General features: G+C 46.2%; 1 protein-coding gene across 1 annotated transcript in view; it reads right to left on the bottom strand.

The window, feature by feature from the left end:
- Positions 1-766: 766 nt before the first annotated feature.
- LOC144678868 (ATP-dependent translocase ABCB1-like) overlaps positions 767-25,200 on the bottom strand; it is a 146,840-nt gene continuing 122,406 nt past the window's right edge. Inside the window, exons 27-28 of the mRNA XM_078538864.1 lie at positions 22,627-22,773; positions 767-1,677 (exon numbers count right to left, since the gene is read on the bottom strand). Of these exons, the coding sequence (XP_078394990.1) occupies positions 1,480-1,677; positions 22,627-22,773 (345 nt within the window). The 3' untranslated portion in view covers positions 767-1,479. The remainder of the gene's footprint in view (positions 1,678-22,626; positions 22,774-25,200) is intronic.

Genomic DNA, 25,200 nt, shown 5'->3' with positions numbered 1-25,200 from the left:
TTGCTGATGACACAAAAATAGGTAGGAAAGTAATTTGTGAAGCGGACATAAGGAGGCTACAAGAAGATATAGATAGGTTAAGTGAGTGGGCAAAGATCTGGCAAATGGAGTATAATGTGGAACAATGTGAAATTGTCCATTTTGGCAGGAAGAATAAAAGAGAAGCATCTTGTCTAAATGGTGAGAGATTGCCGATATCTGAGACGCAGAGGGATCTGGGTGTCTTAGTGCATGAAAAGGCTAGTATGCAGGTTCAGCAAGTGAGCTAACAGAATGTTATCATTTATTGCAAGGGGAATTGAATACAAAAGTCGGGAGGTTATGCATCAGTGAGGGCATTAGTGAGGCTACATCTGGAGTATTGTGTATAACATTGGTCACCTTATTTAAGGAAGCATGTAAATGCATTGGAAGTAGTTCAGAGAAGGTTTACCAGACTAATGCCTGGAATAGGCAAGTTGTCTTATGAGGAAAGGTTGGACAGGCTGGACTTGTATCCACTGGAGATTAGAAGAATAAGAAATTGAAATATATAAGATCAAGAGCGGTCTTGACAGAGTGGATGTGGAGAGGATGTTTCCTCTTGTGGGAGAATCTAGAACTGGGGGTCACTGATTAAAAATAAGGGGTCGTCCATTTAAAACAGAGATAAGGAGAAATTTTTTCTCCTGGGGGTTGTGAGTCTTTGGACCTCTCTTCCTGAAAAGGAGATGGAAGCAGAGTCTTTGAATATTTTTAAGGCAGAAGTGGATAGATTTTTGGTAAGCAAGGGGATGATAGATTATCGGGGTTATGTGGGATGCAGATTTCAGGTTACCATCAGATCAGCCGTGATCTTATTGAATGGCGGAGCAGGCTCAAGGGGCAGGATGGGCTATTCCTGCTTCTTGTTCATATGTTTGTAGGAGTCAAGTATTTGATTGGATATATATGCAGGTATAACCTTTTAGGGAACATGCTAAATGACTACATCAAAACGTTTCTTGACTCACATACGGAATGCAACTGTTACCTTGGTAATGTGAGGGACTGGATTTTACTCTCCCTTGCAGGTAGGTTTGAAGGTTGGGTGGGGTGGGGCATGTAAAATCCAGAGGATGGCCTTCCTGCCATTTATGCTGATCTGTCTGAAATTTTATGGTAGAGGCTGGAGAGGTGTTGGACAGTCTTCCCACCCGTGGGCCTTTTGAGGCTAAGTGGTCAATTAATGGCCACTTAAGGGCCTCATCCTGCCCCCACTGATAATTAGAAAAGTAGATTTATGATGACTGCAGACATTCAAGGGTTCCTGAGCACTTTTAAGATGTGGCACCTGTTGTGAATTCAAACTAGCATGAACCTGCTTCCTAGCAGTGATTTCACACCTCCAAGCTTTGGTGCACTTGACAGTCAGATGAAAAGCTAACTCCCAAAATTTACCCCATTTTTCCATCAGAGCACACTTAAAATCATTACTGCATACAAAATAAAGATACAATTTTATAGAATAGCCTGGGCATTTACTAGATTACAGTAAGCCCCATGTTTTGCTAGCAGCAGCTTGTGGCTACCTTGTTCTATTACTTTTCCATTGTCAATAACAGCTATTATATCTGAATTCTGTACGGTCGTCAGATGGTGAGCTATTACAACACAGGTCCTTCCTTCCCTTGCTTTGTCAAGAGCCTCCTGAACAATCTGAAAAATAAGCAATTTTGCTTTAAAAGGAGTTAATGTAACAAGTCAAATCTCCATTACTTTCAATTTTCATGATTTTTGGCTATTGGTAAAAGTTTATTGATACAGAAGCTTTCCTCTTATTTAAGTAATAAGAACATAAGAAATAGAAGGAACAGTAGGCCAGATAGCCCCTTGAACCTGCTCCACCATTCAACAAGATCATGGTTGGTCTGATCTCAGCCTCAACCCCACCTTCATGTCTATTCCTCATAACCTTCCACTCTCCTAGAGTTGAAGAATCTATCCAAATCAGTCTTGAATATATCCAATGACTCCGCTTCCACAGCTCTCTGGGTGGAGAATACCAAATTTTGATGATTGTTTTTCAGGACAAAGTCGTAAGCTGGATTTTCCAGCCCCCCCGCCCCCATGGTGGGCTCCCCCACAGCAGGGCAGGCAAGCCATTGAAATCTCCATTCACACCGGTGAGACCGGAAGATCCTGCCGGCATGAGGGGCTGGAAAATTCCAGGCATAGTTTCATCATGTACATTTGAAATAATACACTATAACTGAAGGGAACTTTCTAATAAGATACAAATATTTCTTGATACTGCTCCTGTGTAGCATCTCGAGATATTTTATTATGTTAAAGGTGCTATATACATGCAAGTTATTGCTTTTTGAATGGAAGAAACAACAACTATTTATCATTTATATGTCTTCTTTAACATAGGATGTGCAGTAAAGTGGAGTACCATGTACCTTTAAGAGAATGCAAGTGGACTAACCATGTGTCAGTACTGACCAATCAATGTACAGCGCAGGCCACTGGTTAACTGCACGCCTAGAGCTCGAGGCGTTTTGGGGAGCATGCAAGGATTTAGTGCTCTGCTTTCTGTTGCAATAAACAATCACAGTTTGTCCTTATGTTGGTCTCTCTCTGTTGTTGATAGCGAGCATCAACTAACAAGTGTATATGAAGGCTTGCAATTCGAGTTTACTCGACTAGTGAACTCATAGGGCAAAATTTTAGCTCGGCGAGTGGGCGGGCGCATGCCCGACCCGCTCGAATGTAAAATGGCATGTGTTGATGTCAGACACTCACTTGACATCAACGCACAGTCATGTGATATTTCGTTCGGCGGGCGTGCACTGGAGTCGGTAACATGTCCGCTGTTAATTAAAAGACCTGTTAAGGCCATTATCAATTAATTAGAATTTTTCGCTGCCCAACCAACCTTATGATTGGCGGGCATGCGAAAATGCCAAGCGGCCTTTGCACTTTTTAGGAAACCTCATTCATGGGCGGGATGAGGTTTCCTAAAGCAAATAAAAATAAAATTTAAAAATTTAAAATTTAATTAATAACATGCCCCTGCTCATGTGACAGTGGTAGTGTGGCCCAGTGGACTAAGTCGCTGGATTTATGCTCTAGTGTCTATGGGGACGTGGGTACGAACCCCACTACTGCCAGAGTTTCAGACAGTTCAGCTTGCAGAGGAGATTTACCAGGATGTTGCCTGGGCTGGAGAGTTTTAGTTATGAGGAGAGATTGGATAGACTGGGGTTATTTTCCCTGGAGCAGAGGAGATTGAGGGGGAACATGATTGAGTTGTATAAAATTATGAGGGGCATATATAGGGTAGACAGGAAGGAACTTTTCTCCTTGGTGGAGATATCAATAACCAGGGGGCTTGGATTTAAGGTAAGGGGCAGGAGGTTTAGAGGGGATGTGAGAAAGAATTTTTTCACCCAGAGGGTGGTGGGAATCTGGAACTCACTGCCTGAAAGGGTGGTAGAGACAGAAACCCTCATAACATTTAAGAAGTATTTGAATGTGCACTTGCGATGCCATGGCATACAAGGCTATGGGCCAATTGCTGGAAAATGGGATTAGAATAGTTAGGTACTTGTTTGACCGGCACAGACTCATTGGGCCGAAAGGCCTTTTTCTGTGCTGTAGACCTCTATGACTCTAGTCACATGAGGCGACATGTTTTATTACATTATTTATTTATTAAAAATGCTTCATCTCCCTGAGGCATCTGTGTCTCAGGGAGATTATGTAGCATGTGCTCGTGCGCATGCGTGAATGTCGCGCTCACCCCACTCGCCCTCCTCCCCCTGCCTGCACAGGCAACACTGAGCGCTGCTGCTCGCGTTTCACGCCGGGCGGGCCTTAATTGGCCTGCCAGCATGAAACCACCTTCCGGCTTCAATCGCGGGCGGCAGTCAGATTGCCGACCACCGTCACCCACCCCCGCCGAGCCCGCACGCCAAGGACAAAATTCTGCTCATGGACTCAAGTCATAAAACTGGTGATGAGGGTGAAAAATTCTCAGACCCCTGAGTGAGAATCCACAAGATGGGTGAGCAAAACATTAGAAAGAGAATCTGTGTTTAAGTTGTCAAATAGACGGCGATCAGAGCAGAAAGCAATGCTGCAGTTTAAAATTTTTTTAAAAGAGAAAAAAACACCCCTGCAGAATCGCAATTGCAGGGATCCCGCCAAAGCTCAAAACGAGCGCGAAACCCAGCACAGAAAAGCCAACAGCTGCAAAGCTGGAGTTAAAAAAAACAATGATTGCTCTTAAAGTGGCAATACATTTAAGGAGGTACATGCAAGAAAAATGGCTATGGACAGAAAATTATAAGAGATCCCAGAGGGAGGGCAACTCTGCCGAAGGCAAAACACGAATCGATCGACGGCAGTCAAGAGAGCCCCGGTAAGCCAAACACCTAAATTTAGACTATAAGACATAGGAGCAGAAATTAGGCCATTCGGCCCATCGAGTCTGCTCCGTCATTCAATCATGGTTAAGTTTCTCAACCCCATTCCCCATTCTCCCGCCTTCTCCCCGTAACCTTTGAACCCCTTACCAATCAAAAACCTTATCTATCTCCGTCTTAAATACACTCAATGACCTGGCCTCCACAGCCTTCTGTGGCAATTAATTCCATAGATTCACCACTCTCTGGCTAAAGAAGTTTCTCCTCATCTCTGTTCTAAAAGGTCTTCCCTTTACTCTGAGGCTGTGCCCTCGGGTCCTAGTCTCTCCTACTAATGGAAACATCTTCCCCACGTCCACTCTATCCAGGCCTTTCAGTATTCTGAAAGTTTCAATCAGATCCCCCCTCATCCTTCTCAACTCCATCGAATAAAGACCCAGAGTCCTCAAACGTTTCTCATATGTTAAGCCTTTCATTCCTGGGATCATTCTCGTGAACCTCCTCTGGACCCTCTCCAGGGCCAGCACATCCTTCCTGAGATACGGGGCCCAAAATTGCTCACAATATTCTAAATGTGGTCTGACCAGAGCCTTATAAAGCCTCAGCAGCACATCCCTGCTTTTATATTCTAGTCCTCTCGAAATAAATGCCAACATTGCATTTGCCTTCCTAACTACCGACTCAACCTGCAAGTTAACCTTAAGAGAATCCTGGACTAGGACTCCCAAGTCCCTTTGCACTCCAGATTTCTGAATTCTCTCCCCATTTAGAAAATAGTCTATGCCTCTATTCTTCCTACCAAAGTGCATGACCTCACACTTCCCCACGTTGTATTCCATCTGCCACTTCTTTGCCCATTCTCCTAACCTGTCCAAATCCTTCTGCAGCCTTCCCGCCTCCTCAATACTACCTGTCCCTCCACCTATCTTTGTATCATCTGCAAACTTAGCCAGGATGCCCTCAGTTCCTTCACCTAGATCATTAATGTATAAAGTGAAAAGTTGTGGTCCCAACACTGACCCCTGCGGAACTCCACTAGTCACTGGCCGCCATCCTGAGAAGGACCCCCTTATCCCCACTCTCTGCCTCCTGCCAGACAGCCAATCTTCTATCCATGCTAGTACCTTGCCTCTAACACCATGGGCTCTTATCTTACTGAGCAGCCTCCTGTGCGGCACCTTGTCAAAGGCCTTCTGGAAGTCCAAGTAGATAACATCCATTGGCTCTCCTTTGTCTAACCTACTCGTTACCTCCTCAAAGAATTCTAACAGATTTGTCAGGCATGACCTCCCCATGATGAAACCATGCTGACTTTGCCCTATTTTACCATGCACTTCCAAGTATTCTGAAATCTCATCCTTAATAATGGACTCTAAAATCTTATCAACGTCCGAGGTCAGGCTAATCGGCCTGTAATTTCCCGTCTTTTGCCTCACTCCCTTCTTAAACAGGGGGGTTACATTAGTGATTTTCCAGTCCTCTGGGACCCACCCTGACTCCAAATTTGTCATTAACTGGGAAGAACTTTGGAAGCACAGTCCCCTTGCAGTCGTTCACAATGCCGCAATTTGGACGTGTTGATCCATTCGACTCCATTTCAGATGACTAGTTTCAGTATGTTGAACAGCTAACGTTCTTTTTTACCACTAACGACATAGTGGGGGAGGAAAAGAAGAGGGCGATTCTTTTGTCCTCATGTGGGAGCAAAACATATGGGCCAACCAGCAGCCTTACATCACCTAGTGCCCCAGGCTCAAAGGGCAGAATTTTGCCCTCGGATGGTGGGCGGGCCCCACCAGCTTGGCAGCAGGCGGCCAGCTGACTCCTGCCACTGAAACGGGGCCCGCCACCATTTTAAGTGGGCGGGCCAATTAAGGCCTGCCCAGCGGCATCCCCGACAGGAAGCGCTATGCGCCTCCTATTCCTGGGGGGGGGGGGGGGGGAGGGATTCCCCATCTGTCAAAGCGCGCGAAAGAGTGCACTTCTCCCTGAGGCAAAGTGCTGCCTCAGGGAGATTCGTGGCAGGTAAGTTATGTGTAAAAATAGAAACATTAAAAATTATTAACATGTCCCCCCCATGTGACAACGTCACACGAGATGGGACATGCTAATGAAAAACACATAAACTTTATTACTTTTTTACAAAACGGACATGAAACTTCATCCCGCCTGTGGCTGAAGTTTCATGAATAATCTGGAGCCCGCTGGGGCTCCTGTCCTGCCCGCCAGCCTTAAGATTGGCTGGGCAGGTCTTTAATTACTTTAATTAGCCTGTCAATGGCCTCAATTGGCCATTGACAGGTCGGAGGGCGGACAGCTGATTTCGTTGTCCGCCCGCCTTCCTAAAAATTTAAAGGGACCGGGATGATGTCGGGGATTCCTCCTGACGTCATCCTGCGTCATTTTCCCCTCGGTGAGCGGGCCCCGCCCCCAAATCACCAATGGGAAAATCCTGGCCAAAGACTTTTGACGAGTTAATAAAAATTGTACAGAGTCACCTGAGACCAAAGCCCTCAGTCACTATGCAGCTCTTCAAGTTCAATTCAAGGAACAGGCTTCCAGGGAAGACAATAGCTGATGACTATATGGCCATTTTAAAGGCATTGACTGAGCATTGCAAATTCAGAGGATCCAATAGTGATATGTTGAGAGGCCGACTGATATATGGGATTGGAGATAATACTATTCAAAGGCATTTGCTAGCCAAAGCTAATCTAGACTTCAGTAAGGCATTAGAATTAGCCACAGCCACGGAGAGTGCTGATAGAAATTCGGAAGCTATAAGGGATACACAAAATCGCGCTGTGCATCTGGTAAGGCAGGACAGACCAGCAACAAAAGGCACAAAAACATCAGACACCACAGAGAGGTGGGAAATGCCCCTATGTACAGATCAGTAATAAACAGCAGTACCACAGTGAATACCCACAGAATGAATGAGAGAAACGCACCCAGGCATCCAGTGGGCGATCGACAACTCAAACAAGCTGATTGCTTTTTCTGCCACCGCTATGGTCACTTAAGGTAGCACTGCAGTGATAGGCTGAGACAGCATTTTAAAGACAAAGGGAGAAATCATGACTTATGTCTCATGGAAGAACCAGAAGAAAAAGAATCAGACATTCATTCATTATATAACCTGAAAGTGGGTAGAACTGAGCTGATCCAAGTAGTCATTATAGTCAATAGACAACACATTAAGATGGAAGTTGATACTGGAGCATTGATATCTGTCATTGGAGAACATACATTCAAATACTTGAATATAGGAACCCATCCTTTAAGATTGGAAGTTTTGGACGCTAAACTGAGAACATACACGGGTGAAGAAATAAGATTGAAAAAGTTATGTCAAGTCTCGATGACATATGGAGATCAATCTGAAAGGTTGCCCTTGATAGTAGTATCTGGAGAGGGCCCCAGCTTAATAGGCCGCAACTGGCTCGAAAAGATTAAACTGAAATGGGCCGAGATTTTTCAAATTACAATGAAAGGCTTACAGGAATTGTTGCAAACGTCTGCTTCCTTTTTCAACAATGTGTTAGGAAGGATTCAAGGACTACAGGCCAGGACACATGTAGGCCCAAACGCAAGGCCCAGATTTATAAGAGACAGACCAGTCCCTTATGCACTACAGGACAAGGTTGAAACCGAACTGAACAGACTGGAAAAATTAGGCATCCTACAACCAGTGCAATTTTCTGAGTGGGTGGCGCCCGTTCTTACCTGTACTGAAGCCGGACCAAAGCGTGAGTTTGTGCGGTGACTATAAGCTAACTGTCAATAAAGTGGCCAAACTTGATAGACACTCAATACCCAAGATTGAGGAATTGTATTCCAAGTTGGCCGGGGACGCCACACATTCGAAATTAGACATGAGCCATGCCTACCAGCAGGTAGAGGTGGAAAAGGACTCTAGGGAATTCGTCACCATTAATACACACTGAGGATTGTATCAATACACATGTCTACCCTTCGGGGTCTCCTCGGTATGTCCTATTTTCCAAAGAACAACAGATAACTTGCTCCAAGGATTGTCCCATGTTATCGTTTACTTGGATGACGTGCTAGAAACGGGACTGACTGACGATGAACACTTAGCAGTTCTAGAAGATGTGCTCAAACACTTTGCACAAGTGGGGGCACATTTAAAACAAGAGAAGTGTCTGTTCCAAGCTAAGGAGGTAGTTTACTGGGGCCACAAGGATGATGCGCAGGGCCTGCATCCTGTGTAAGAAAGTCCAGGCCATTTGCGAGGCACATGCCCCGCGAAATACCACAGAGCTTAAGGCCTTCTTAGGCATGGTAAACTACTAAGGTCGATTCCTCCCGAATCTCTCAGCTGTGCTGGCCCCATTGTATGGCCTGCTTAAGAAGAACCAGAAATGGAGTTGGCAAGCCCTGCACCAGGATGCCTTCCTGAAAGTGAAGCAATTGCTAAAATCATCAGCCTGTTGGTCCACTTTGAACTCAAGAGCGAATTAATTTTAACATGTGGTGCATCCCCTTATAGAATAGGGGCTGTACTTTCACATCAGATGGCAGATGGCTCTGAATGACCCATTGGTTATACATCTCGCGCACTCAGTGTCGCAGAGCGATGATATTCCCAGATTGAAAAGGAGGGCTTATCTATTGTGTTCAGCATCCGGAAGTTTCATCAATATCTCCACAGTCACCATTTCCATATTATGACCGATCACAAGCCGCTACTGGGATTATTTGGAGAAGATAAAGCAATACCCGCTATCTCATTGGCTTGCATCCAGAGATGGGCATTAATATTAGCCACCTACAAATACACTTTTGTTCACCATTCGGGAACTCAAATCACACATGCTGATGCACTGAGCCGCCTTCCCCTGCCATCTAATAACAGGGGGGGCTCCCATTCCCCAGGAACTGGTCTTAGTGCTAAATTTTCTGGATCCCTTCCCTGTTCAGACCAGACAAATCCGTGAGTGGACAAGCTGGGACCCACTATTGTCTAACGTATGGAAGCAGGTCTTGAATGGTTCGTCAGGTGGATCCAAATCCGAGGAGATGAAGCCCTATTCTGATTGCACATATGAACTCTTCTGCCAGGATGGCATATTACTCTGGGAGCAAGGGTTATTGTGCCGCTGAAGGGGCAAAGGTCGTTATTAGCCAAGCTACATAGCGCTCACTCGGGCATTAACAGAATGAAGATGCTCGCATGCAGCTATTTGTGGTGGCCAGGCATGGACTTGGATATAGAAACCCTGGTCTAAAGCTGTCCCCAATGCCAGCAGGTGTAAGAGCTCCCCCCACCTTAGCTCCATTGCACCATGGGAATGGCCGGGGCGGCCATGGCTGTGTTTCTACGTTGATTACGTGGGACCCTTCTTGGGCACAGTGGTCCTTTTACTGGTTAACTCTCACTCCAAATGGATGGATGTCTATGAAGTCCGGTCGCCCATGTCAGCTGCCACCATAGACTGTTTGTGGCAGAGTTTTGCAGTGCGTGGGTTGCCGGAAGTCCTCGTGTCTGACAACGGGACCGCTTTTACCAGTGGGGAGTTCCACAGGTTCACGACCTTTAACAGCATTACCCATACCAAAATATCATCCGACCACCCAGCATTGAACGGCATGGCTGAGTGGGCAATCCAAACCTTTAAATCTAGGATGAAAAGGATGGAAGGGGATTCCATCAGCACGAGATTGTCCCAGTTCTTGTTCGCATATTGAAAAACGCCACACACAATGACCGGCATTGCCCCTGCAGAACTGCTAATGAAGATACATCTCCACACCCGCCTGACCCTTATCTAGCTGAATTTAGAGGGGAGGTGGAGAAAAGCCAAGAGGCGCAGAAGAGCAGGCATGATGGTCATTGTCACAAAAGAACTTTCACAGCGGGAGATGCGGTCCTCATGAAGAACTTTGGAGATGGGCCCAATTGGCTGTTAGGCAAGGTGAGTGCAGAAACTGGACCCCTCTCCTATAATGTATCAATAAATGGCTGGATAATTAGATGAAACATGGATCATCTCTGCAAAAAAAACGTCAGTCCCACAAGAAGAAATGCAGCCTTCATCTACACTTGAGACTGTTCCGCATGTAGAGGACAGGTCACACATTTTGGAAGCACCGGTGAAGCCTGTAGGACCTGAGGGGGTCAGGGAGACAAACCTGCCAATTTCCACTGAGGAACCGAGTGGACAACTGTCCCCTGAAAAAGAGGTCTCGGAAAAACCAGCCGAGGTTGTTGAACTGCAACGCTCAACACGTTCGAGAAAGCCTCCTGAGAGACTTGATTTGTAAATACTTATTACTGTAAATAGTTCACGTTATTAAGTTTGTCAACTGTATTTTTTTAGTAAAGGGGGAGAGATGTGTAAAGTGGAGTACCATGTATCTTCAAGTAGACTAACTGTGTGACAGTACTGACCAATCAATGTACAGCATGGGCTCATGGTTAACTGTAAGTCTGGAGCTCGAGGCATTTTGGGGAGCACGCAAGGATTTAGTGCTCTGCCTTTTGTTGCAATAAACAATTACAGTTTGTTCTTATGTTGGTCTCTCTCCGTTATTGATAGCGAGCATCAACTAACGAGTCTATATGAAGACGTGCAATTTGAGTTTACTCGACTAGTGAACTCATAGACTCAAGGCATAAAAGGATGCTTCACAGAGGAAAGAGATCAAGATCTGGCTGCCAAAAGTTTGGGGGAAGATTAGGAGAGAAAGCGACAAGCTTGTTCTGAGCGATAGGTTCTGAGAAGCTTTCGAAAGTGGAAAGAGAGCAGAGTGAGCTAGAGAGGCAGAGGGCTTAGGGAAGAAGTTGTAGAGAGTAGGAAAAAAGAATGCTGAAGCAGAGAAAGGGAAGCTGCCTCTCCATATTAAGTCAAAGAAGGCATTAGAAGGGATGCAAGGCTGAAGATAGTTGCAAAGAAGGATAAGGATTAGAATTTAAAATGGTGAATTTGGGACAAGGTGTCAGTGCAGATCAGGGCAGCCGTGAATTTCTAACTAAGAAATACCTCAATTTTACCCTCATCAGAGCTCTATCCACCAAAGGTCAATCCAACAATTTAACTGACAGAAATATCTATGTACCTCTGCTAATTTCAATTATGGCTGCTAATGCGGACCAGTCTGGGAAAAATTTTCTCCTCATCTCTGTCTTAAATGGGAGGTCCCTTATTTTTAAACCATATCCCTTTGTTTTGGTCTTTCCCCCAACAAGGGGAAACATCCTCTCAGTATCCACTATGTCAGGTCCCCTCAGGATCATATTTGTTTCAGTAAAATCACCTCTCATTCTTCTAAACTCCAACGGATACAGGCCCAACCTCTCCAACCTTTCCTCATAAGGTAACCCTCACCAACCCTGGAATCACTCAAGTGAACATTCTCTGATCTGCTTCTAATGCAATTCTGTCCTTTCTTAAGCAAGGATCAGACATCCCAGTTGTAACTCCTGCAGAATAAAACTATAACCATAGAGTAGATGGTATAGTGCTGATGATGCACGTGTCCAATTTTGGACTTCAAATGTACAGAGCACTCTAGATGTGCTCTCATTAACAGCCATGTACATGCAAAGTGCTTCAAAATGTCCTGAGCTTATGAAAATCACCATGTAAATGCAAGTCCATTATTTTTTTCTTCTTATAAATGAAATATGAAACATAGACTTTTGAGATTCTGAGAACATAAAGCATTAGTGAGATGCCATACCCTGAATTTATGCTCATGCATCATCAGCACTATGCCACCTACTCTATGGCGATAGTTTTATTCTGCAGGTGCTGCAACTGGGGTGTCTGATCCTGGGTCCCAACATCTTGCTGCTCCTTTCCTGTGCATGCTTCAATAAAAGATTGGAAGAATAAAGTATGGCACAGGCAGGATCAATAGCAAACTGAAAGACAGAAAACAAACTGCAGGAGAGGAATTCGGCTTTTTTTTTATTACAGTGAGGTTTCTCTGCAGTTTGGTGAAATTGGCATGCCTGTTATGCCTATTGTCAATTCAGGTTACAGAGGTTTGCTTGGTGTCAAGCTCAATTATAATAAATGGCCACGAAGAGGCTTACTAAATAAATTCTTCTTGTTAAAAAGAACCCCTGCTATTTTCAATTTTATTGAACCAATTTTACGGCCAATCTTGAGTGAATTGGGTGTACCAGTGGTTATGGGGGGAGGGGCTTGGTATAGTTTGCAAGGGGCAAGGGTTGAGAGGGGGAAACAAAAAGGGTTGTGATTATATAGCACCTCATTACGGCCAGAAGTGTCATAGTGATAATGGGTAGAATTTTGCGTTCCCCCTGCAGGTGGGTTTGCAGGCAGAGGGGCCTGTAGAATTCCTTGGATTCCTTCCCAGTGACCTCCTGCCTGCCCCGACCTCTGCAATTCTATTGTGCAATAAGCGAGGTCTAGGCCGGTCCACCACCCACCCTTGCCCAAATTGAGGCCCTTAAACGGCCTGTTAATGACCACTTAAGGGGCCACTTCCCACCCAGCCTCAATTTCCAGGCTGGTGGGTGGAGTGGAGGAGTTCAGGGGCAGGGGGATGCCTGGAAAGTGACCCTGCTCAGGCCTCGGTCAAGAAGTATGGGGGGATTGAGGAGGGGCGGGGGGGGGGGCGTGCACTTCCATCAACATCTTCCTTTTAACATCGGGTACCCACCCCCTCCACCACCCACCCCCCCAAACCACAAAGTCTGGCCCGTGCGGGTGTTCCCTACACCTCCTGACTTCTCCATCAACTTCCACCACCCCTACCCATCCCCTCCACACCCCCCCTACCCCACCCCCTGGGACTCACCTCCCTGACCTACCCTAAGACCCCCATTCTTACCTGGTCCTGGATGCTTGGGAATTAGACTCTGGGGACTTCTTCTCGTCCCAGTCCTGTCCCCTGCAGCTTCTGGCACAGCTTGGGCTAGAGAGCTGCAACCAAACAGATTGGCTGGAGGCTCTCTAAGGCAGGACTTCTTCCCGAGTGAGATGTGGAGGTCCCCTTTCCAGCCAATTAACACTCATTGGATGTGTTGGCGTTTGCCATCGAATCTTCTGCAGGCAGGAAGGGATACCCCACCATCCTAAAATTCCTGGCCAGTGGATTATTTTGAAGCACAGTCCTTTATCGTATAGACAAAAACAGCAGCCAATTTGAACACAGCAAAATCTCCTAAATAGTAAATGAGACCAACAACTAGTTTTGGTGGTGTTTGACATGAAAGAAATGCTCACCAGGGTATCCAAAACAAGCCTGCTTTTTTGACTAGTGCTATGGGATCTTTCACTTGAGAGACAGCAAACACTTCTGATGAGTCAACACTTCCTCAGTACTGCACCAAAGTATCAGTCTGAAGTACATATCCAAATCGACAGTGTGACTGAACCAATAATCTTTTTACTCAGAGGTGAGAGTTCTAGTTGGTAGTACTCACATGCAATTAGTGTGAGGATTGCCAGCTCTGGTTTGGACAATTTCCTGGAGGTTTCATCACATGACCTCCTGCCTCCAACCAGCCTGTTCAGTCAAACAGCCTTTTTCCCACCCCCAATAATCTTTATAACTAATAAACAGAAGGTTAAAAGAAAATGGAAAGAACAAACAATTAATTTTAATGGTTGTGATTTTTCTCCAGCCTTTTTTGCAGTTATGTCCAGAAGATTAATTTTTAATTCTTGAATACCCCACAATAATCATGGAGGGTTGGCAACCCTAACTGGTGTACAAAATGTATTTTTCTATCTACAGTCCTGTTTATGATTTGTTCCAGAGTTCTGTGTGCTGTTGAGAGATCTGCAAGAATGCTACAAGCCTGAGTTTCTCCAGCAACTGAATACATTTCAATAAAAGAAGCCTATCGGGTTTCAATCACCGCTCACAGTCAACGTTAACATTCCTGAATGAGGTGTTTTTTGCTTAATATGCAAATCTGGTGTCACCGTACAAAACATTTTAGATGAGAATATTTCTGTTGTCTGGGTTTTCTTGAGATTAATTAATTCTTTAATTGTTTCTAAATTGGGTGCTGAATATGACTTGTTCTATGCAAGGGACCTCTTCGGCCAAATGCAAATCTGAGGTTACTTGGTTTTTAAACCCTACCAGTGGTGCTTTATCCCCAAATCTTGGGTCCCATGCCAGCTGCAAGCCAAATGTGAAATTGTCAGGCATGCTAAAACCAGCTGCTGAGACAGAGCATCTTTTAAACAATATTTCCTGTGTTGCTGGTTTTAGCAAGTTCCAGCGCTTCAACACTTGGCTTGCAGCTGGCCGCACAAGATTCATGCTTCAGAATCCCGCAGCATTAGTGAGGGCCTGACACAATGTATATGTTGTATATGCAGCCACTAATTTGGACACCTGAAGACTGGCATTGCAAACACTCTGCTGACATGACAGGATTAAATTTATCAAGCAGGGTACTTAAGGTTGACATACACCTACAGCAACAACTTGCATTTATATAGTGCCTTTAGTATTGTAAAAATGTCCCAATGTGCTTCACGGGAAAGCTATCTGACAAGAAAAGCTTCTTTAAATATATAAAAAGGAAGAGAGAGGCCAAAGTTAACATAGGCCCCTTAGAGAATGAGGCTTGGGAAATAACAATGGGGAACCAGGAAATGACAGAGGAGTTGAATAAATACTTTGCATCAGTCTTCACAATAGAAGATGCTAATAGCATTCCAAAAATACTAAATAATCAAGGGGAAAAAGGTGGGGGAGGAAATAAATATAATAACTATTACTAGAGAAAAACTACTAGGGAAAATAACAGGGCTAAAGGCTGATAAGTCCCCTAGACCTGATGGGTTGCATCCTAGGATATTAAAGGAAGTAGCTACAGAGATAGTGAATGCACTAGTAGTAATCTTCCAAGAATCCTTAGATTCTAGAAAAGCCCCAGAAGATTGGAGAACGGTCAATGTAACATCCTTATCAAAAAGGCATGGAGACAAAAAAACAGGTAACTGTAGGCCAGTTAGCTTTATATCTGTCATTGGGAAAATGTTGGAGCCTATTATAAAGGATGTAATAGCAGAGCATTTAAAAATACATAATCTAATCAAGCAGAGTCAGCATGGCTTCATGAAGGGGAAATCATGCCTGACAAATTTATTAGAATTCTTTGAGAAGGTAACAAGCAGGATAGATAAAGGGGAACCAGTAGGTGTAATATATTTGAATTTCCAAAAGATGTTTGATAAGGTACCACAAATAAGGCTACTTAATGCGATAAGAGCCCATGGTGTCGAGGGTAGTATATTAGCATGGATAGAGGATTGGCTAACTAATAGAAGACAGAGACCAGAATTTTCCGGCTGATGTGCGGGTGGTGTAGCCCGCACGTCAGTGCGTAAAATGATGTGCGCTGACATCGCGCGAGCCAACGTGATATTTTAGTGGGTGGGCACAATCATTTCGCTCACCATTAATTGAAGGGCTCGTTAAGCCCCTTAACTTGCCAATTGTGTACGATTTTGAGGGGCCCGTGCGAACTTCGGGTCGGCGCACAGGCCCAATGGGAAGGCAGGTAGGAGATTATTTAAGAAAACTTTTGCAATGTCGGGATATGTGGACTCAGAGGGGTTGTTCATGTTTTTCACGAAGTTACAATTGATGAAAGTGTTTAAAACATACCTGTGAGATTGTTAGTAGTTCTCATCGATGTCCAAGAGGTTTTTGTGTAAAGTGAAAGCATTCTGCAGACAGCATTCTTTTTCAGCCTTGCAGCTTTCCAGAGGCCTCCATTTAGCCTGGGGCAATGGGTTCTGACCTCTCCAGTGGAGGCAGCTCCCCTGAGGAGGAGGGGAGGGATAGAATCAGAAGGAGGCCAGGACTGGACAATCAGCCTCCAGGGGAGCCACCTTTGGGTGTCCAGGCGCAGGCACAAGGGGCGCAGGGCCAAGAGGTTGTCCAAGATGCAAGGGGCCACAGACAACACCACTATCCTGCTGCCAGGGTATACAGGCGGCGAAGCAGCTACCTCAATATGACTGAGGTGCAGTGCCAAAGGAGGCTCCAACTCTCAAGGGACACAGTCAACTATATCTGTCAGATGATTGGCCCTGAGATCTCCCCTAACTGTGTGGGAGGACACCCCATGCCAGCGGCTCTGAAGCTCACAGCTGCCCTCCACTTCTATGCATCTGGCTCCTTCCAGGGCTCGGTGGGTGATCTTTGTGGTGTCTCCCAATCAGCTGTCCACACTTGTGTCAAGCAGGTTACAGACGCTCTGTTCAGATGGGTATCCATTTTTATCTACTTCCACTACGACCAGGCAAGTCAGGCACAGTGAACCAGAGGCTTCGCGGCCATTGTTGGCTTCCCCCATGTCCAGAGTGCAATAGACTGCACACATGTGGCCGTCAAGGCACCAGGTGAGCCCAGTGCCTTTGTCAACAGGAAGGGCTTCCACTCCATGAACATGCAGATAGTGTGTGATCACAGGATGCAGATTTTACAAGTCAGTGCAAGGCTCCCAGGCAGCTCCCACAACACCTACATCCTCAGACACTCTCAGGTGCCAGTGCTCTTCAGTGCTCCAGCTCGGCTAGACGGTTGGCTGCTGGGTGACAAGGGCTATCCCCTCCGAAGGTGGCTCATGACGCCACTACGCCGTCTAAGAACAGAAGCTGAGCATCAGTACAATAGGAGCCACGGCACCACAAGGGCTGTGGTGGAGAGAGCCATCGGTCTTCTCAAGATGCGCTTCCGTTGCCTGGACCGCTCAGGGGGCGCACTCCAGTACCCCCCAGATCACGTCTCTCTGATCGTGGTAGTCTGCTGCGCCCTGCACAATCTTGCGCTGGAAAGGGGGGATGCAGTTGATGATGAAGACCTTGACCCCCTGGATGAGGCTGCACATGATGAATCCAGCAGTGCCTCAGAGGATGAGGAAGCACAGGGCGATGATGAGAGGCACAGCGACGACCCGCGTTTACACCAAGGAGGCAGGGACACCCGGGACAATTTAATCCAAAGAACCTTCAGCTAGCTCCATACACATGGATCAGCAGGAACAGCATTGCCTGGAACTTCCACACATGGCACTTAGGTGCCACATCTTTCACCTGATCAACTGCAAATAAGGCCTTAGTACAGAAACATCAATCTCCACTCTAACACTCATGATAGTTATGTGAAAATGAAAAAAGCACCACAATGAAAAGATGTGTGTAACAAATGTGGACTTTATTCTGTCCACAATTAAAGCCCACATGATTATTCGACAATGTTACAAAAAGGGGTCCCTATTCTAAGGCTAACACAAAATCACCAGTGACATACCCAGGGAGTGCCTAACGTGCCTTATGCTTTTGTTTCCGGGTGCTACATCTACGTGCCGCCCCATCGCTCAGAGTGGCTTGTGAGACAGCCTGCTGACTCTGCTGTCCTATTGGCCTAGATGACCTTGGCGGGCGTCCTCTGGCCCATGGAGCTTGTGATGGCCCTGCCTGGGAGGAAGTGGCCAGCTCCAGAACTGGCACCTCCCCAGTTGTCGCAGTCTCAACGGAAGCAACTTTGGCTGGCAGAGGGGTGGAGGAGCTGCTGCCCTCATCCGGAGCACCATGAGAGGAGCTCACAGTGACGGCAGGCAGCTGCTGCGCCGTGAGGTCCAAATCCACCTCCCTGCTCACTGCAGATGCATGGGCACCGAGTGCCGGCGCTTGGTGTCCACAACATCTCCCACAATGAAAAACACCACCTGTGGCCAGAATCGCTGTGAGGGCTTGCAGGTCAGAGCGTAACCCAATCATATTTTGATCCATTTGGTGGAAGCCCCTCTCTATGAGAGTCGCCAATCTCTCATTGAAGGAATCCTGATGCTCTGCCCTGAGGGCGGATTCTTCACGTGCATTCTGCCTGGACAACTCCGTCGCAGACAGCAACTGAACCATTCCCTCATGCAACCCTGCCAGATGCAAACGCACTTCCTGCCACCTTTCCTGCAGCTGCTGCAATGGGGACAACTCCAGAGGCACGTCATCAGTGCCGGACTCAGCATGTGCCTCATCCCCTGCAGCTGTCTGGCTGCTGGAGCCATCGGCACTCTCTGCCCCTACCATCTCCTCCAGCGACCGTGATGTGCCCTCTCCACTGTGACCCGGGACAGTAGCCGACGGTAAAGTCCCCACCGAGGTGTGTGTGTCTGCGCTGGTGCCTGGCTGGCTGAAATTATGTGCCGCAAATTGCACATGTTGCCCCTCAGGTGTGAAGGGGGGGCTGCGTTGAGGACATGCGGGTCGCTCTGGTGGTGATGCTGAAATTAACAACAAGGACAGTGCATCAGTTAGCGTACATTCAGTTCAACCTTTCATCCCTTTCCCCCCCAGCCTCATAAGTAGCTCACCCTTCAAGACCCTTAAAAGAAGAACATTGGTGAGGTCCAAATGAGTCAAGACGGGCCCCAAGCATTAAACGCACATGCAAACAGGCTGGTTAGATGGCCTCAGGGATGGCACATGGCTTGTAAAGAACCAGAGAAGTGGGGAGGGTGCAGAGGTATCTGATGTGGATGCATTGTTGCCTAGATAGTTGCACGGTTGAGGAAACAATTCAAACAGTTGTGTCATTTTCCGTCGAACACAGGAGATTGAGAGGTCATATTATTGACCCTCATTCTGTAAGGAGGGGCATAGATCAAGTGGCCAGAAGGCAACATTTCCCCTTGGCGCAGGGATGAGTAATGTGGTGGCATTCATCTAAGTTGAGTGCCATGAGGTTCACAGCTGAGCTGCTGAGGGCCTTCTGGACAAAGTAATGTGGGGCGCACTGGCTGAAAGGGTGCAGGAGGTCCCAAACCCCCGAAAATGGAATAAGTCTTTGGCTGTGCAGCAGCAATCCAATGGCATGTGACACCATGGTGTTAGTGGTCACAAATGGGATAGGGTGACTTTGGAAGGTGGTGGAGAGGCTATTCCTCAATGGGACAAGAGTCCCTCCTGTATGACCCAGATGTCAGAATGCCTTAGTCAGTGAATGAGCAGTGTTGCAGCGTTAACGATTGCAGCAGCCACCAGTGGTTTGGACAGTGGGCAGACAGAGTGGATGGGACTGTGGACCTCAAATGCCTGCCCACCGGACCCCAGCTTCGCCGCCCCCAGCCGCCCTGGCCTCCTGCCTCCTGCCCAGCTCCATGGCCCGCTCCTCGAATGGGGTGAGGCGCTGGAGGAGGGCGTGCCCACCACCAGTCCTCAGGCGCTCCCGGGCATTGTAGTTACCTTTTGCCTGCAAAACACATAAGAGGATTTATTGGGGCAGGTCGCTCATGTACTCTGCACGCACATGCCGTACCCCAACTACAGTGGGCCATTTGAGGCCTCCAGTGGCTCCTGTCCACACTACTAGCGATGAGTCCCCAGAAGGTAGTACGGCTGGTCCCAAACCCCTCCCCCAACGGCCACCTTGGACACATTTAGCATCCATCACTTTGAATAGCACATGAGTCCTAGCATCCATGGAAAGGAGGATCAAATAGGTGCGGCGCCAATGCCAGCAGATGGGACTTGCCCAAAAGACCTTGAGGCACCCCTTGGACCATGTCATTACCATCAATATGATGTGTTGGAGTTCTGAGTACGTGTCTACCGGCCTCCCCTGCAGCTTGCCCCCAAACTACTCAAATGCCACAGAAACCAACATATGCTGCGGGGAAAGCCCTTCTTCTCCTCAACCACTAAGGCTGATCTAAGCATTGTCAGTACCCATTTGCCCACCCAGCGTGCGACAGATGTCCTATGCAGTAACAGCAGCCATACTTGGTCGGGGTGGGGGGGGTGAGGGGGAGGCTAAGGCTGCCTTCTGCCTCAAATAGCCCAGACAGACATGGTACTCACCCATTCGGAGCGCAGCAAATCATTGAATTATTTTCGGCTCTGTGTGCAAGTGCGTCTGACATCATCATGGGCACTTACAGCCTCGCCCACCTCCTCCCACACCTGGCTGGTAACACGGCGGGGGGCCCTCCTCCTCCTCCCATCCTTCGGATACAGAACATCATGTCGCTGGCCCACCTCTTCCAGGAGGACAGCAGGGCATGCGTCCGAGAATCTGGGTGCACAGTGGCCCCCCGCTGGCCTCTCCTGCAGCCTGCCCTCCTCCTCCTCCACCTCCTCCTCCTCCTCCTTGGAGCATTTCTACCTCTCTGAGTGGCCATGGTGCACTGCCTCATGCAGGCTGCCTGGCCACTCTTTAAACAGGCTGCCGGCTCCCCATTGGAACCGGCAGTCTGAGGCCACCCGCCCTCGCGACTATTTTCCTGTTCTCACGGGAGTCACTTACCCACGGGGCGGGCCTTAATTGGCCCGCCCGCGGAAAATGGTGGCACGGCCCGTTTTGCCAGCGGCAATCGGCCGCCCGCCCGCCACCGAATCGGTCGGGAATGTAAAATTCTGCCCAGAGAGTTGGGATAAGGGGGGCATTTTCAGGATGGCAACCTGTAACTAGTGGAGTGCCACAGGGATCAGTGCCGGGGCCTCAATTATTTACAAAATATATTAATGGCTTAGTTGAGGGAAGTGAATGTTCTATCACCAAGTTTGTGAATGACACAAAAATAGGTGAGAAGGCAAGTGGTGAGGATAACACAAGGAGTCTACAGAGGGATAGAGACAGGTTAAGTGAATGGACAAAAACTTGGCAGATGGAATATTATGTGGGATAATGTGAGGTTAAGCAATTGGCAGGAAGAATAGAGGAGCTGAATATTATTTAAATGAAGAGAGACTGCAGAACGCTGCAGCACAGAGGGATTTGACAGTCCTTGTGCATGATTCCCAAAAAGCTAACATACAAGTTCAACAGTTAATAGGGAAGGCAAATGGAATGTTGGCCTTTATTTCAAAGGGAATGGAGTATAAAAATAGGGAAGTCTTGCTAAAATTAAACAAGGCACAAGTTAGACCACACCTAGAATACTGTGAACAATTTTGGTCCCCTTATCTAAGGAAAGATATACTGGCATTGGAGGCATTCCAGAGAAGGCTCACTAGGTTGTTACCAGGTATGGAGGGATTTTCTTATGAGGAGAGGTTGAGTAGGTTGGGCCAGAACTCATTGGAGTTTAGAAGAATGAGAGGCGACCTATTTGAAACATATAAGATTCTTAGGGGGCTTGACAGGGTAGGTGCTGAGAGGTTGTTTCCCCTTGTGGGAGAGTCTAGGACCAGAGGGCATAATCTCAGAGTAAGGGGTCGCCCACTTAAAACAGATGAGGAGGAATTTCTTCTCTCAGAGGGTAGTCAATTTGTGGGATTCTTTACTGCAGAGAGTTGTAGAGGTTGGGTTGTTAAGTATATTCAAGGTTAAAATAGACAGATTTTTAATCAGTAAGGGAATCAAGGGTTATGGGGCAAGGCAGGAAAGTGGAGTTGAGGTTTATCAGATCAGCCATGATCTCATTGAACGGCAGAGCAGATTCGATGGGCCGAATGGCCTACTTCTGCTCCTACCTCGTATGGTCTTATGGTAAAATTTGGCACCAAGCCACACAAAGAGATATGAGCACGGGTGACCAAAAGCTTTTTTTTTTATTCATGGAATGTGAGTATCACTGGGACTGGCATGGCAGCATTTATTGTCCATCCCTAATTGTCCTCAAGAAGGTGGTGATAATATGAGCTGCCTTCTTAAACCACAGCAGTGCCATGTGGTGAATAATTTGTAGCAGATCTGATGCACTTGAGTGGTTCACTAATCTCATTTCAGAAGGCTGTCAAGAGTCAACCACATTCGGGCAGGACTGGACTTACATACAGGCCAGGTATGCACAGCCTAAAGGGTATTAAGTGAACCAGTTAACCAGTTGAGTTTTTACAGCATTACTTATGCTAGTTTATCATTCAAGATTTTTTACTCAATTTACTGAATTAAATTTACAAACTGCTGTAGTGGGATTTGAGCTTGCATCACTTGATTATTAGTCCAGGCCTTTTGATTATTAGCCGGGAAACATAAACACTATACTACAACTTAAAGGAGGAGAGAAATGTAGACAGGTGATGAGGTTCAGAGAGGAAATTCCAAAGCTTAGGATCAAAGCAGCTGGAGGAGGTTACAGAGATAGGGAGAGTCAAGCAGTGCAAGGATTTGGAATAATGATGAGAATTTTTGCTGGACCTAGAGCCACCTGCAACTGAAAATTAACTCATCTGTACTCTCCACAGTTGCTGACTGATCTGCTGAGCTTTCCACCATTTTCGATTTCAGATTTCCAGCACTTTTTTTTTGATTTTCGTCTTACCTTTTCACTCTCTGTATCAAGTGCAGATGTTGCCTCATCTAAGAGCAGAATTTTTGGCTCCCGTATGAGGGCTCGTGCGATAGCCACTCGTTGCTTTTGTCCACCAGAAAGCTGAGCCCCTTTTTCCCCAACTCTGGTGTTGTATTTCTAATTATGAAAAGAATTTAAATTAGTTTAAATAAACAATTTAAAATTCATACAAAATTCACAGTACTTAACTGGATACGCACAAGTGCTATTAAGCTTAAAATAAGTTTGATAGCACTTTTCTTTCACCTAAGCTATTATCACAAGGTAGAGGATCATCTTTTTTTTTACAAAAATAAAAAATGCACTTCCTATTTTATTTCGGATCTCCAGCAGGTTTTAATCTCTGTTGCTTTAAAAAAAAAAATTCCACCTTAAATTCACTGGTCCTGAGTTGCTTTTGCCTACATTTAATTGAACAAATACTTGTGGTAGCTCAAACACATTTGTTATCTTTTAAGGGCTGTAATTTAGTCATGTTAACGTTTTGAAAAAATGATGGATTGTCATGGTAAAAATGCTACAGGTATTTGAATTAGTCATAGCAAACTATGGGACATCAGTGGAAGGGCTGGCTCTATCACTGTTCACAGCTGTCAGCACCTCAGTTACACACCCAGTAGTAAGTTCTGCACAAATACGTACTTTATGGCTTGAATTCTTCCTGTATTGGGCGGGCTGGGTGGGAGCGGTCGCAGAGCCCACTGCCACCCGTGATCGGCTCGGCACCACAATTTCATGTGGGAGGGCCAATTGCGGCCCACCCAGCGTGGATGGTGAGCAGTAGTGCTAAGCGCTACCTGTGCGGGCGGGGGGAGAAGGGAGAGTCGGGCCCAGCATGCACGTAACAAAGCACTTCAATCTCCCTGAGTCACGGAGCTGCCTCAGGGAGATTGAAGCGCTTTTTAAAGAAATTATTAAAAACATCTAAAGTTTAATGACTCACATGAGATGGGACATGTTTTTATTTTTCCAAAAAAAATTTTATTCAATTTTTAGAAGTTTTAGGAAACCTCGTCCTGCTCCTAAAAAACGTAAAGGCCACATGGCCTTTTCACCTGCCTGCCAACCATTAGGTTGGACAGGCAGCATAAATTTGGAGTTAATTAGTACGTTAATGGCCTTAATAGGCCTTTCAATTATCAGCGGGTGCGCAGCCGACTCCGGCGCACGCCCATCGAATGAAATGTTGCGAGACAGTGCGATGACGCGGGACACACGCCCAATGTCATCGTGCGTCATTTTACATTCTGGCGTGTCAGGCCCACACCCGCACGCCAAATGTAAAATTCTGGTCTATGTCTTTTATTACGAGAGGAATTGAACATAAAAGTAAGGATGTTATGCTTCAGTTATACAGGGCATTGTTGAGACCACATCTCAAATATTGTGCGCAGTTTTAGTCTCCTTATCTAAGGAAGGTGGAGGTGTTTCAAAGGAGGTTTACTAGATTGATACCTGGAATGAGTGGGTTGTCTTACGAGGAAAGGTTGGACAGACTGGGCTTGTTTCCACTGGAGTTTAGAAGAGTGAGGGGTGATTTGATTGAAGTATACAAGATCCTGAACAGCCTTGACAAGGTGGATGTCAAAAGGGTGTTTCCTCTTGTGGGTGAGTCCAGGACTAGAGGGCACTGATTTAAAATTAGGAGTTGCCCTTTCAGGACAGAGATGAGGAGAATTTTTTTTTCTCTGAGGGTAGTGCGACTTTGGAACTCTCTGCCTCAGAAGGTGGTGGAGATGGGGTCATTGAATATTTTTTAAGGCAGAGGTAAATAGATTCTTGTTAGGCAAGGGAATCAAAGGTTATCGGTGTTAGATGGGAATGTGGAAATCGAAACACAAGGAGATCAGCTATGATCTTATTGAATGGCAGAGCAAGCTCGAGGGGCCGAATGGTCTACTCCTGTTCCTATTTCTTATGATCTTATTAAAAGTGCAGCTGGGACACCTGAACCATTTTAAAGCTAGATTTGACATTGCATTAGCGTTATACTCAGTGACAGGTTAGGTCTTGACTCTGAGGTTGTACCGTTATTTTTCCGTGGCATCATGAATCCAGCTTGCACAAGTTTTTGTTTAAAATGTTTTTAAAAATGTACCGTATAAACTCATGGTGGGATTAGGCAAAATAACTTAAGAGTGCTATGGTAGATCAGTTCTCCCAGTGCTGGACAATAACATGCATTATATGAAATGTTAGATACATTTTATTGTCCTGATGAACTGTGATGAATGGTCAGTAAATTAAAATATGCAAATATGTGATTGGTGATCTGACGGTTATCACATTGCTGAGCAAGTCTATGGTAAAAAAAGTCTTTAAGGATTTTTTAAAAAAGACTCCACGAAACTGCATTATTATAGAACTGCAGCTGATACCACATCTGCTTCAGTACAGCCATTCATGGGGGCTAATGTGGTGGTTGTAATACAAGGATTTTGGCGCAGGCTGTTCCCAGCTGTTCCCTGATCTAAGTTTGTTGGAGAATGTCCCAAAAGGTTGATAGCATTCCTTTAACACTAAAATTAAAAGAAAGAATAAAGC

Source organism: Cetorhinus maximus, chromosome 3, assembly GCF_964194155.1.
Source record: "Cetorhinus maximus chromosome 3, sCetMax3.hap1.1, whole genome shotgun sequence".
NCBI lineage: Eukaryota > Metazoa > Chordata > Chondrichthyes > Lamniformes > Cetorhinidae > Cetorhinus > Cetorhinus maximus.
The sequence above is the reverse complement of the archived record's forward strand: the minus strand, read 5'-3'. Positions and strand labels throughout refer to the sequence as shown.